The sequence below is a fragment of the Rissa tridactyla genome, chromosome 18 (genome assembly GCF_028500815.1).
Source record: "Rissa tridactyla isolate bRisTri1 chromosome 18, bRisTri1.patW.cur.20221130, whole genome shotgun sequence".
Lineage (NCBI taxonomy): Eukaryota > Metazoa > Chordata > Aves > Charadriiformes > Laridae > Rissa > Rissa tridactyla.
Window position 1 is genome coordinate 8,340,925 of NC_071483.1, and position 14,399 is coordinate 8,355,323.

General features: G+C 44.7%; 1 protein-coding gene across 1 annotated transcript; it reads left to right on the forward strand.

The window, feature by feature from the left end:
- The first annotated feature begins 11,521 nt into the window (after window positions 1–11,521).
- On the forward strand, window positions 11,522–12,658 carry HTR1D (5-hydroxytryptamine receptor 1D). Its single transcript, XM_054223811.1, has one exon. It carries the CDS (start codon window positions 11,522–11,524, stop codon window positions 12,656–12,658), a length of 1,137 nt encoding a protein of 378 aa, XP_054079786.1.
- Window positions 12,659–14,399: the final 1,741 nt, after the last annotated feature.

The window sequence follows — 14,399 nt, forward strand, 5'->3', positions numbered from 1 at the left end:
TCCCCAAGCAATACTTGAAGAGTTTCACTGCCCTTACCACCCGCAAGGTTTTCCTAATGGCTCAGTCTTCCTTGCTGCAGTTAACTCCCTCTCCTTTCAGCGATATTAGTCCCAGCCACGGGGAACGGACTATTCCTTCCTGTTCTGCATCAGGCTTTCATGCATACAGAGACTGTTGAACGTCTCCTTCAGCTGTGTCCTTTCTGGCCCAGACATTGCTGTTCATTCACTTTATTCTCATACCTTTGCTTTTCTGATGATTCTCACTGCTTTCCTCTTATCTATGTCCCTATCTTCTTGAGAACGGTGCCCAAAGCTGAACACAGGGCTCCCGTCTGGCCGTGTCCAAAGTGAACACAACAACATCTAGTCGAGGTCTTACTCCTAGTCACACACCTGCCAAGGTCTTGGCCATTTTGCCAAGGCACAATACCAGCAATGCTGCTGGCAGCGCGCATCGGTGCTGCACTGTGCAGAGCTTTTACTTAGCTGGTCACTCACCGTCACACAGTAGGGCAGCTGCTTGTTTCTACCTGAACTAAATGCCTTGCACTTGTTCTTAAACTCGAGTTTAACCTTCTTCGCCCTCTTACCTAGTATGCTGGAACCCCTCCGGCGTCATTGCACTGGATGAAGCATGCCATCCCCTTCACCACCCAAACCATGGCTGAAAGCGCCAGCTGCTGGCCCTCCTTGTTCCCGTCGCGGTAGAATTGCTGCGCGTTTCGTTCTGCAAGCGTGTAGGTTAAACCCCTGTGCGCTCTCTGACACATCTGGCTGCCAGCTCAAGGCGAGATCATTCCAGCAAAAGTTGTTACCAGTTTCTGCCTGAGTTGCCTCCAGGACGGAGGGTAAGGGGAAGCGGGATGGATGAGTGCTTCTTCCAAGAAGTGTAAGACAGTGTTGGCAGTATGGGGGATGCTCTGAGTAAATGTCTGAGTAAAAAGGCAGGTCAATTCTACCATCATTGCTTGCATTTTTAAGGATTGACTGTTTACTTAAGTGCAGGTATTAGCACATCAACCGATGCTTTCCAAATCCCTTAACAGGCAAAGCTGTAGGATACTTTCTGGAAAAAATGTAATTCTTGTTGACTTCTGGACTGGGGAAAAGGTCAGGCAAGGAAAAAATAGCTAAAGCATAAAAGTGCAACATGGTGCATATGGATGGCCCTGAGAAATCCTAGTGCACCACTGTGCTCAGAAATGAAGTCTTATGGGAATGGCTGCGCACACTGCAGCCAAGTTAAATAAAGCATCAATAGGTGATGTGCAGAGCTGAACTGAGCAAGGATAGTTGGGATGAGATCTGCAAGAACGTTTCCTTCTTTGCGTCTCTTTCAAGCACTTATCATTGTAATCCCAGCCGATTTTAAAAGCGCCAAGGCTTAAGCGCCGAGGACTTCCTTGAGTGCACTGGGCTTTTCCAGAGCACTCGGTATGAGCCCAATTCCCATTGCTCAACATTTTGTTGACTTTAAAATAAAGGAATTAGGACATCATTAAACACTCGGAAAAGTCTGAAAGCAGCCCAGAGGCACTCTTTAAGAGTGATCGCCCGTCCCTTTCTAAACCAGCTTCAGTGCTCTGGGGCAGGTACTCGGGAGACCCTGGCTGATCTCCCAGCCCTGCTCCGGCTCTCCTGCTGTCCGCCACTGCTTACAGGCTCCAGGCAAGGCTGGGAGCTTTAAGCTGGGCTTTGAAGTGCCGGAGTCACTCCAGGCTTCCTTTGCAGGTGTTGGAAAGAAATGGGCACCACCTAGAACAGGCTTCTGGGACAGGAGGGAAAAGTAATCACCTCCATAGAGGGAGCCTGAGATGATCAGCCACTCTTTAAATGTCAGATGTGCCGGGTCAGGCCTTCTGCATCAGTTAGAGCATCCAGATCAGAGTCAGTGTCGCTCTGCTTGTCCCAGGTCCCACCTTGCAGGCACTTGGACACGGTCTGCGTTACAATCTCACACCCTGCTGTATTTCCCTGGCCCTCTCAGTTATACGACATCGAACGATAATGGGCGTGGCCACGTGAGAAAGAAAAAGTTTACAGGAGATTTTGCATTGTGTGTGTTTCTCATCTGTAGGGCTGAGGGAATCTAGGTAATGTCAGGTCTAAGTGCTCTAGCCCCTGCTCCCTCCAAAGCAATTGTCGGTAACATACTCTGGAGTATGTTTTTGCAGTGTAGTATTTGCCAGCATCACTGACCACTAAATCCCAACCTTTCTCTTCGATAAGTAATATTTATGCTATAAGGTGTAACAGCAGTTTTAACTTGGTATTTAGCAATGGGTTGGATAGCTAATACAGGCTAGCTGCCTATAAAGGCAAGAGAGAAAAAATATCAATACTTTCTTGAAGGCTGAGCAAAAACGTAAGGTGGGGAGAGGGGAGAGAAGGTGTTGAACATTGCCAGGATTTCCTTGCTAATTATCATAGTTGCTTATTTAAAATGGGGAATGTTTTGTATACGATTTATCATATAGACTACTGTTCTCTATATCAAAGAAACGAAATAGACCTGCCTGATTTACTTTGAAATAGTCACAATGATCCTAGCAGTAGAGATCTAGCTGTGCTGCGTGACCCGTGCTGGAGGGAACATGCGCAATGTCACCTGGACGTCTGTGGGAACATGAACTCCTTTGTACCAGCTCCCCTTACAGTCAGTGACGAGAGGTGCTCGGCTGCCTGTCGGGGCTGACCAGCTCTGGCTGAGTTTTAGATGTCCGCGTGGACTGCGATGAATCCCACCTTAACTTTATTTTGTGATGCATCACTGAAATAGGGGGCAAGGAGAGGAATGCTGAAAACAGTGCTCATATTACGGATTTTATAACCGGTGGAAAATGTTATATCCATAGCAAACAGAACGGATACATCAGTATAGACCTAATGTAATAAAGCAAAGAAAATACTTTTTCTAATAAATAGCTTAGAAAATGTACAGTTCGTTGTATTATGACCAACACAATACAGTGTTATTGATCAACAGTTAATCTATTACTTCTGGTATTTGAGGTTTGTAATTTCCCCATATTGGTTGGACAACACATTAAGCCCACACTGAATTCAGAAATGCTGATGAAAACAGTGCAAAGAAAGGTCAGCAGGGTGCAAATTAGCCACGACTGGCGTATTAGAGCTCTGTTTCTTGAAATATATTCCCGTATTAAAAAGTTGTTTGGTGCTGATGTGAAGTACACCCGAGATCTCAAAAGCATCTTGAATGATGAGAATAACCGCTCTGCCCCGTAGCACAGCGGCCTTGCTGCTCCCTAAACACACGAGAGCTTCAGGTGCAAACTCATGCTCCTGTTGATTCAGCTCAGAGTCTGAAGAACTTCTAATGATTTATTCTACTAACACAAGGGCCTGCAAAAATCGGGCATCAGGATCCCGTGTGAAATGTCAGTGCCAACGGCTCCCGGGACGCAGGGAGGTGTGGGAAGGGCTGGTGCGCGCCGATGCAGGTGCCTGCGCTGGCAGGTGCCTGCAGGTGTGTGCGCCGCCTGCCTGGCACGTAGGCGGGGGACTCACCCTTCGTGCTGTGCTGCGAGAGGCACCCCCCGAGAGCCTGCCGGGGGGCAGGACCCTGTGCGGTCAGCCCCCAGCACGCAGCCCTGGCCTGAGGCTGGGCAAGAGGAGGCTTAGAGCAGGGCAGTGCCTGTTTCCTCCTGCCAGCAAAAGTTGCCCCGTGCTCTGCAAAGCTGAACCTTGCCCAGCCCTCCCTGTCTGGAGCTGGGGCCAGCGACGTAGGAACCGTCACCCTGCCGCGCACGTCGTGGGGGAGAGCACAGGAGCCAAGACGGAGCTTGCCCTAAGTGCTGCATGGTGGTACCGGGGCCTCGAGGGCTTCCGCTACCTGCAGGTGTTTTTGACTTCTCCCCAAAACTGGGACGGCCTTCCAGCTCCTGATCTTTGCTTGGGCAGAAAACAAACGAGCAACTGCCGTTGTACTCATCCCTCCCTCCCCGGGACGCAGCGGTTTGTCTCAGGGCAATGGGGACACTTGTGTACACTCCCTGTGTTTGGCTCCGAGTTTAGCTTGTGTAGCCAGTGTGGAAATCGTCTCCTCATCGTGTGAGGACACCTGTTCTAGATTACTCTGCTTTCTTTTCAAGGTGCCAAGTGTAAATTCAAAAAGCACATTATCTTGTGCATAACGGACAGCAGCTAACCAAGCTCCCGCTGCAGTTCTGAAACTAATCCCCCCAATGACTTTTCTTCTTTATCTGTGATGGCAATGTGGCAGTCTCTTCAGTACACAGTGCAGCCCAATCCTACTTTATCGTCCAAGGTACATATATATTTTATTTCCTGTCAGGTTTATTCTATGCTATTGATAGCTTTTGCAAAATGTTATGTATTCCAGGCGGCTTAATCCAAAGCTATGAAACTGGTTAGGACTATGGTTACCTTTGCAGCATATCTAGTCTTTATATTGATGCATGCAAACCTACTCACATTGCATTTTACGGATTTTACCTTTTTTTTTACTTTTACACAGATTCTTTTCTGTGGATCTCATTTCTCAGTGCCTAGACTATGGCATTGCCTTGGTTTTCTCCCAGAAGCTGCATCCTGATTTGATTACGATCTATGCAGTGGCAGATTCCTCTAGTTTATTCTAAATCTATTTAGGATAAATATATTTATTTGTCTCCAAGGTTCTCATCTCCAAGTTGGACTCTGCAGATACTCTTACGCTGTGTGCTTGAGTCAATTGTCCCAAATATGCGAGAACTTATTCAAAAATTTCTCCCTCTCTTGATTTCTCCTATGAAATGTAGCTTTCAAAGGTGTGATTCCTGTTAGGAGTCCGATCTGGTGTTTGTCAGCTCACACAGGGAGTAGCTTTATTAGTGGTCAAGGTTTCAGCATGTTGGAATATACCTGTTTTATTTCGGCAAGACAGTGGATTCTACATTAAAATGAAAAACTAGAATTGGTCACAAAAAGACAGCACAGCAAATGGATTTTCAGTAGTTTGCTGAAATTTAGCTCTGGTCTCAGCCACCCCTTTGCAATCCCCCTGGTTGTTACCCAGCTACAAGGGGAGAGAATGAATTCCCCAATTCCTCCAATTTCAGTGTGGACTTAAAAGGAAACGTTCGGCTTATTAAAAGACATTTCATTGTGTTCTCCTTTTTTCCTGTTCTGTTCAGTGAAAGAGCAAATCCATTTCAACGTACTTGCTTTTGTATATACTATTTACCTCCAACACGGGTCTGGGCGCACCGAAGTGTTCTCTTTGCAGCTTGTCCCAAGGCGTCGTCAGCTGCACCGTGAAGCTGCTGTCTGCAAGGATCACCCTCTCCTCCAGAAATGGTAGCTGTGCTCCAGAAAGGACAGAAATGCGTCATGACTTTGTTTGCACTCTGGACTGATCATCTTTGGCGCTCCTCGGCAGTCTCTCCCCGCGCAGAGCCCACACGATGGCACTCTATCCTAACGAGCTGTGGTGCCGTGCAGCCTCCCGCTTGCAAGTTGTCCTGCCTTGTCACGGTTTGTCACTTGGTTTCTCCTTCAGCTTAACCAGGCTAGGGACCCTCCCCTGCTTCCCTGCCCTCGCTGTGTTAGTTTAACGGCAGAGCTGGAACGCAAAGCGTCTTTTTGAAAGAAGTGCCTGGTTTTAAGAAAGGACCCTGAACTATGAAGCAGTCCCAGTGGTTATCACCGATAGCTAAAGCGTGTTCTCTTTTTCTCTTTTCACATTGAATGTGTGTCTCGCTTCACCTTCCAGACCCTCAACTGAGCTTTCTCTTTGTCTGCTAAGTTAAATAGCACTGTCTAAAATTGCCTCTCCATTTAAATACTTTTCCCTCTGATTAAGTTGTCTTTCCTCTTTCCTTCTTTTTTGACGAATGAAAAACAATCTCTCCAGGATATCAGGACATGATGACACATCTCCTCACCCCCATGGACTTTCCCAGGAGCCACTGAATGTGTGGACACAGGAACTGACCAAAAGGTTCCTCCCCTGTGCAAACTTCAGCACTGTTGGAGGTGTAGAGATGAGGGGCATGGTCAGCCCAGATCGCATCTAGGGTGGAGGAGAGAGGCGGTTGCAGAGGGCAGTTCTGTCCTCTGGTGGTCCTGCAGTTAGAAGGTGCCATTCTCTCCCCTCTGGCTCTCCTGACTCTGCTGCTTGCTGTGGTTTATCATCGCTGTCAAATATCTTCACTCCAAGGTCACTCTGTGCCTTGGTTTCTCATCATCCTCACTGCATGGGTCTACGTTTGCCCCATCCTCCCTTAGCTGCCAAACCTGCATGCCACTCTGGATATGGCTGAACCACCGGGACAGCAGTGTGGGTCAGCCAAGGACAGCTTTGGCCTCCTTTGCTCCCTGCTGCTCCTGACTGCCCTTGTAGGATGCCTTGCCTGCAAGCATCCAACACAACCCTGCAGTTCGCCCCATGCGATGCATTGTACACGTGCTGTGCTGTGAAAACCTCCCTCTGATAGGCTGTGACATCACCTTCAACTTATTTCAGGCATTTTGAACGGAAAAAATACCCACAGCCGATGGCCAAGGGTACCCTGTGAAGCTCAAGCAGAGACAGGCCAAGGACAGTGCTGATGCAGCCAGCTCACCCGAGAGGATCTCCATCTTGAGAAGTGGGGGTGAAAAACCTCCCATGTCCTGCATGGTGGGGGCCAGAGCGATGACGTGGGCCGATGCCCACAGCACCGCAAACGCAACTTTAGGCACCACAGCTAACGGCCTGCAATTACCCAGACTGTAAATTGCACATACTGAAGACAATAACACTATCTAGAGGTGATAACATCATCAGGTTCTACTCGGTGCTCCTCACGCTCCGGAGATCATATAAAATCTGCCTAGGCAAACTTCGCACTGGGACGTGGCTCCCAGCTGAAGGTGCCGGATGGCCTCGTCCTCCGTCCGGGCTCCCAGTGGTTCAGGATGTCTGTGTCCGATGAATGCATTGGTGTTTTGTGTTCCTTAATATGCAGCTACATGTATGACCTTGTACTTGACTTAATTTAATGACTACTTGAAATTTAATCTTATTTTTCTTCAGTGCGTGTACTTTGAACATGACTTTTTTTTTCTTTTTTTTTTTCAACAGGAAAATAATTTACCTTTATTCAGGATTTTTTCTTGACTAAAAGGTAACTTAATTGAAATACTAAATTATTGGGAAGACATTCATTTTAGCTAGAAGGTAACTAAAATTCATTACATCCTAATATACTAATTCTAACTGGAGTCCCGTTCCTAATTTTTTTTTGTTGTATCAGTGGTGTTGATCACCAACTCACACAAATTAAGTAACAGTTTCCGACACAGGCATGACAGGGAAGTACATTCAAGGAAACTTTTAGAAGTAGGTTCAGAGTCCCCAATTCCTAAACACATATGTAAGCGTGTGAGTCTGTGTTCTCAGTAGCTACTGAATTTGATGGTTATTTATAGTATATGAAGTGCATATTCGCAGCAGCGCACTGCCTGACAGTTTTGTTCACGGAGTCCAGGAGCTTCCAGCCAGCTGAAGCGCATCACAGTTGTGTTTAGAAACTGCACTCTGCTTGTTTGTTGGTTGGTTTTTTTTTTTTATTCTGCATACATATTTTACACTTCCGTATGTTATACTGCGTAGCGGCACCTTACTGCTTGTAAGGGAAGGATTGTTTTGACAATTTATTCTGCATAAGTCCATAGCCCTTGGTGGTAATTTAGCACACAGGAAATATATTTTAATGTCAGCACAGTGAACATCCAGGATAAAGCTCTAAGTAGGGAACAAAAATTCTGTCAGGCCCATGCGCTCTCATAATCTGTTTTAATCTGGAACCAATCAATAATATTGACGAGCTGCCCCGCACGATTATTGGTACACCTCTGATAGATGCTGCCTTGCCAGTCAGGATGGACACGAGCTGCTCAACATGCTATATGTACTTCTGAGTGAAAGACTCACAATCAAAAGACTTTGTCTGTATGCACAAGTGCAGGATTTTATTAAATTTACGAATATATGCTACTTAAGGTTCTGAGGACCCCAGTAAAAATCCTGCAAGATGTGTCTGTTGCGGGGTTTAGAAACCTGACCTGGAGCTACTTTTGAGAATTACTTTCAGTGACGACAGCCTTATTTGTGGGGCAGCAAACAGCCAACACACCCTTCCCGAGCACGCGGTGAATACCTGACTTGCAGCATTTTTGTAAAAACATTGGTTCTTTTCCTTTGGCGATCGCATCACAGTACATCATGTACTTATAAAAATTAATTCAGTAACTCAGTATTTGTTGAGGCATTGCTTAGTTTCAGTAAGGTTGTCCTGCTTACTGGTATGTTGAACTTTAATCCTTCATTTGAACTCTAGACTAGTTCATTTGACTGAAAATACCATGTTTCACATCAGATTTTTTTTTCCACAGTGATGGACAGCTGTTGGAAGCAGCAGGACTACTAATGGATTTGTTCACGCACAGGTGAGTGGGTGATGCGCACTTCGTTTTATTTCACATCGCTGGAATTGTTCTAACGCTGAACAATGGCTGATACTTGCAATATATGGGAAAGGCTCGATGGCATTTTTCGCGGTAACTGAAATCAAGATTGGACTTGGCTTTAGTTTTTAAGTATTACAGTCATTGTCTTTAATATTGCTAATCAGTCTGTGTGGTTGTTTTGGTTTAGATTTTCACCAGCGTGGGATGTGCGATGAGCCCAACATTCAGGTAAAGAGATTTCTCAGACTCTTGACAGTGACAGCTCTGAAGGGAGCTATTACTGACTCAGAGAGTTAAAGGGATGGTAAAAGTATGGGGGAAAAAACAAACCAGAGAAGAGAAAGGAACTATATCACAGAGAAACAAGGTTAACCTGAACTCCCTGTTCACTAAAGAGAATTTGGAGGATGTTTACGAGTGGAACCTTTATTTCTGGCCGAAGCGAACAAGAGCAAATCTTCACAATCAGACAGTGCTCAGCTAAAGACCTTGGTGCCCCTCAAGATCCAAACTGGAATGATGCCAGCGGGGGTGTTCACCCTTTGCACCTGCCAACGGCAAGATAGCTGCTGTGATACCAGCTCCCAAAGAGATGCAGGCAACTGCTTATCCACAAGCCTGATGTGTGCACCTGGACAGTTTGCAGAAATTATAATAAACAATAGCATTACTGTACACATAGTAAATATGGTGCTTTGGAGAATGGTCAAACTGGCTTTTGTAAAGGTAAGCTATGCCTTACAAATCTGTTGAAGTAATTGCAAAAGCAGATGAGTATATGGATTGGGTGAAGTCCAACTGATATAATTACTTGGACTCTCAAGAGACTTTTGACAAGGCCTGTTGCCAGGGACTCTTAAAGATAAATAAAGAAGGCTCAGACTACCCAACATATTAAGTGGTCTGGAAAGTACACGAATAGCAGGGTGATGACATCTGGTGATGAAAAAAAGCTCTTTAGGGTAATAAGGACTGACTGTTCAGAGTTGCAAAGAACCTTAGCTAAAAAAGTAGGAGAAGGAATACAATACAGATAGATGTAAAAAGTGAGCAAACAGGAACAAATGCTGATGTTACCATTCATGGCTTTGGAATTCTATTAATTGGGACCGTTCTGTGGAAATGTCAGATCAGTGCTACGCGATGATTAAAAAAGCAAAGTAAGTCTCAGGAATCACTAGGAAAGAAACTGAGAAGAGAGCAGAAAATACCATTACGCTGCAGTATAAATCTGTGGTGTATTCACATCTTTAACACTGTTTGTGGTTCCGGTCCCTCTGTCTCAAAAAGAATGTATTGGAGTTGGGAAAGGATCAGAAAAAGGCAACTGGCTTGAGCTGAATGTATGGGCCATTGTTGGTGACAAGTGACTGGATTTGATGGACTTTGGTCACTATGGCCGTTCTTATATTAAGAAATTCTTATAAGTTGAACCTTTGCTCTGTGTCACCAAAATGGTCATTAGGAAGAGGGATCAGCCTTCCTTTCAATAAAAAAATCAAGAAAGTAATAGTCTAGCGTGAAATATGCGACTCTTCTAAGGTCCCCTTATTGGAAAAATACACCTCAAAAGAAAAAGCATCTCTAAAAATAAGTTTGACTCACAGAAGGTGGATGTTTGTAAAAAAATCGAACACGCAAAACCAAAAAGTGTTGTTTCTTACGTTATGATTCCGGAGCTCCTCAAGAGAGGCTGTTTGACACCACAGTTAGTGTTTCACGCAGAATGTATGATGCTCTTCCTCCACAGATTCCTAATCGAGTGACTCTCAGTTCTGTGTCAGATGCCACGAAACTGCACCAGTTATGACTGTTAGAGGCTTTTCTCCTTGATGGTTGAGAAAAGGCCAGCCTGGTGATTATCTTCTTAGAGAAGTCTGGCATCTCTCTCGTTAGCCCTCACAGCATGCTTCAAAGCCGTTCATGACCCATATTCAGGGTCTCTTTCACATAAGCTTGGGCTGGCATGATGTGTCATTCTGGTACTCGTGGCTGGATCTGAGTGAAAGGTCTCAAGGGAATGTGTTTTAGGACGTTTTCTTCAGGTTTGTAAAGATTTCAGGTTACACTAAGTGAATCTAACAAAAAGCATGGAAAGTCTGTAGGTTGTATACTGTGAGACCTCAACTTCCAGAACTCTTGTATCATCGTTCTGGACTAAAACATTTGCTTTCTTTTTCCAGATCCCCTTAGCAAGTCTAGTGTTCCTCTTTTGAGGGAGTCATCACTCCACAAATCATTACAGTCATTCGCCATGTGAATGATAAGGAACATCTCAGTACTTGGAACATGCTGTGAGCTTCAGCACCAACGTATTGAATTCCGGTACCCAACACCTGAGTTCAGCATTTGAAGACTGAATGTTGAACAGAAAACCTGAATGGTCTGGAGGAATAAATGAAAACGGACATCTGCACTTTTTGAAAAGAGGTCTTGATTTACAAATCTGGCAGAAATTAAGTTTACAGAAGGAATCCAGGCAGTATTGTTTTATATCTTGGGTACTGTCCTAACAAAGCGTCCCTTATAAATATCAAAACCACGACATTCAGCTGTTAGAGAGGAAGGGAAAATACTCTTGAGGATAGCTTTGTCCCAAGCCCAGGGGCATCCATTACATGCCCAGATGTTTCTTTTTCGGACTTTCACTCTTCAGTATTGATTTATGCACTTCACAGAAGATTTGTTCAGAAAGGAGGTGTGAATAAAAGATAATAAAGAATGATTTAGTCATCTGCAAGGCGAAAATGAAACCCACCTAAATTCCTATCACATATAGTACCACTTGTATTGTTATACACCAGAATTGTGTCTGGATGATTATGTTAACATTTTGCTGTAACAATGATGTCATTGATGTGATGTGATGGAAAATCTAGCTTAGGAGCATACTGTGTAAGCTGAAGTTTTCAACAAGTAAATATTTCTTCAGTGTTGGACTCTAGTATGAAAAGTTCTATTTCAGCAAAAAAGTAAGCGTCTTTCTTCATTGTCCCAGAAAGATTACACTGGAAAGTGAAAAGTGAAATCAGAGCAGAGGATGACTCAGTATAACCATTCAGCAGAGCTCTCTCTCCAGAGCCCAGCAAATAAGTCATTAAATTTCACTGAAACACCGCTGGCTTTGGATGAAAGGACCCTGTTAGGGATGAAGATTTCACTGTCGGTCCTTCTGTCTGTTATAACTTTGGCAACGATCCTTGCAAATGTTTTTGTTGTTATTACAATTTTTCTGACCAGAAAGCTCCACACACCTGCAAATTACCTCATTGGCTCCTTGGCAGTGACTGATCTTTTAGTGTCTGTCCTAGTAATGCCCATCAGTATTGCTTACACTGTCACCCACACGTGGGCCTTCGGCCAAGTGTTGTGTGATATCTGGTTATCATCAGACATCACGTGCTGCACAGCCTCCATCCTACACCTCTGCGTTATTGCACTGGACAGATACTGGGCTATCACAGATGCTTTGGAATATGCCAAACGCCGGACCGCTGGCCGAGCAGCGCTCATGATTGCCGTGGTCTGGATGATATCTATTAGTATTTCTGTGCCACCATTTTTCTGGAGGCAAGTGAAAGCTCATGATGAAATTGCAAAGTGTACTGTGAACACAGACCAAATTTCCTACACAATTTATTCCACTTGTGGAGCTTTCTACATCCCAACTGTGCTCCTCCTGATCTTGTACGGTAGAATTTATGTAGCAGCTCGATCCAGAATTCTGAAGCCACCCTCATTATATGGGAAACGCTTTACTACTGCACACCTGATTACCGGCTCTGCTGGGTCTTCCCTCTGCTCCATTAATGCAAGCCTTCATGAAGGGCATTCCCATTCAGGTGGATCTCCAATATTTATCAATCATGTTAAAATAAAACTGGCAGATAGTGTCCTAGAAAGGAAAAGAATTTCTGCTGCAAGAGAAAGGAAAGCCACCAAAACTTTAGGCATTATTCTGGGAGCTTTCATTTTCTGCTGGCTGCCTTTTTTTGTCATGTCCCTTGTCCTACCAATCTGCCAAGATGCTTGTTGGTTTCATCCCATCCTACTGGACTTTTTTACGTGGTTAGGTTACTTAAACTCATTGATCAATCCAGTCATTTATACAGCTTTTAATGAAGAATTTAAGCAGGCTTTCCAAAAACTAATACATTTCAAAAAGTGTTCGTCTTGATCCTCTCCTGTTGTGTTACTGACCCTTGTGCAATCTGGCAGCCTACCTGGAAACTTTCTGTGCTTTTATTCCTGAGGTACGGAGTAGTAATTGCCATCTCTGCTGCTACCCTGTGCTGTGCATGTAACTGGGAACTTCTTGCCAATTTGGTACTTTCTGTCTGGAATTCTGTATCCCATAGCAGAACTTGTCTGTGGTCTCTGCAGTGATTGTTTGTGTATGTAAGATCAACACATGAAGCAAGCTTTGTAACGAGTGGAGGAGCGTGAAGCAGAGAGCCGAGTTTGTACAATGAGATGACACGTTATCCAATTCTGCCATGCCTTTGTAACCTGATGGGAGGAAAATGGGTGCATATTTGCAGGACATCGGTATTTCTGCTGTATGTTATTAACAATTTATGTAGGCTGAGAAAGTTTCTGGAGAACAGGATCTGATGTCTACATTTTCTATGGCACGTATGTTATCTATTTGAAACTGATAAACCCTGTAACTTTTTCAGAAGTTGTGTGACACAGCTTGACTATAAGCAGCAAGGCATAGAAGCCATAGCATGTATGTAAGTTCTGTTCATGAATGCTGCATTTGAAGCTCTGCTTTTGGTGAACTGTAGAAAGAAGACAATTTATTTGAAACAATTTTTACATATTTTATCATGAATAGAATAGCCAGTGCAGAAATACTACAAAATAAATAGCATGAAAATTATTGAAAAATATCTCGATCTTATGTTTCTGTTATTTAATTTTTTAATACATAATGCATAACTTGGAGCTGTAGGCTCCCTTCTGGGCTGCCATCCCTGTATCCAGGCCTGTCCCATCTTCTGCCCTCGTGGGACAGCTGGTATGGCACTGCCAGTGCAGCGTTGGTCTGGTGGTAGCTGAGGTACGGTATCACAAAAGGTTGATATAACCACCTCTGCTAGAATAACGGGATATACAGTCTCATACTGGGCCTGCAGCAGGGCACCTATGTGACTACATGAAATCTGGAGAGATACAACTCCTGGATCCTTCAGGGCCTCGTCACTCTAAAGAACCATTTGTGGAGCCTGGGGGAAGTTCTCCTAGCCTAACATAGGACATGGCATATTCCAGAACATTGGCGTCTTCTAAAGCAGGCAGACAAGCAGCCAGTTCCTCCTCAGAAGACACAGTCTGTGTTATTTTGCAACAACCTTTTCCATCATGGGTCTGAGTGATACAGGTCTTCCTGGACAGCAGTGGCCCACAACAGGGTTTCAGTCAGCCATTGAGCTCATGTGTTTCAAGAGCTGATGTTTAAAAACAGGTTTTGTGCTTCTGGGCCCACATCACTGGAGCTCTTCACATCCTCTACTAGCTGTTCAAGGATTTGGAGGAGCCTTTCTGTTTGACATTGACTGCTTTTAAACTGACCCAGCAGTGCTGCCTGCAGCGGCTGACCCTCAGAACAAAGAGCACCCTGGGAAGTTTCCCATAGGCATATAGCATAAGCACTAGTATGAGAGTGCCCGTAATATATGATATCCCCTCATTCCTTCAGGAATCCTCTCCTGTCCCCCAACAATTTAACCTGGGAGACAGTCCCAGCCTGAAGAGTGTGTACCTCCAGAAGTCACGGGACCAGATCTCTGTAGACTTATTTTCATGCCATAGGCAAAGGTTTCCTGTCATGAAGACACTGGGGGTTTTGGATATCTGAAGTTTCTCCTCTTTTTCCCCAATCCTCTTTCAATGCTGTCCATCTTGCCTGCACC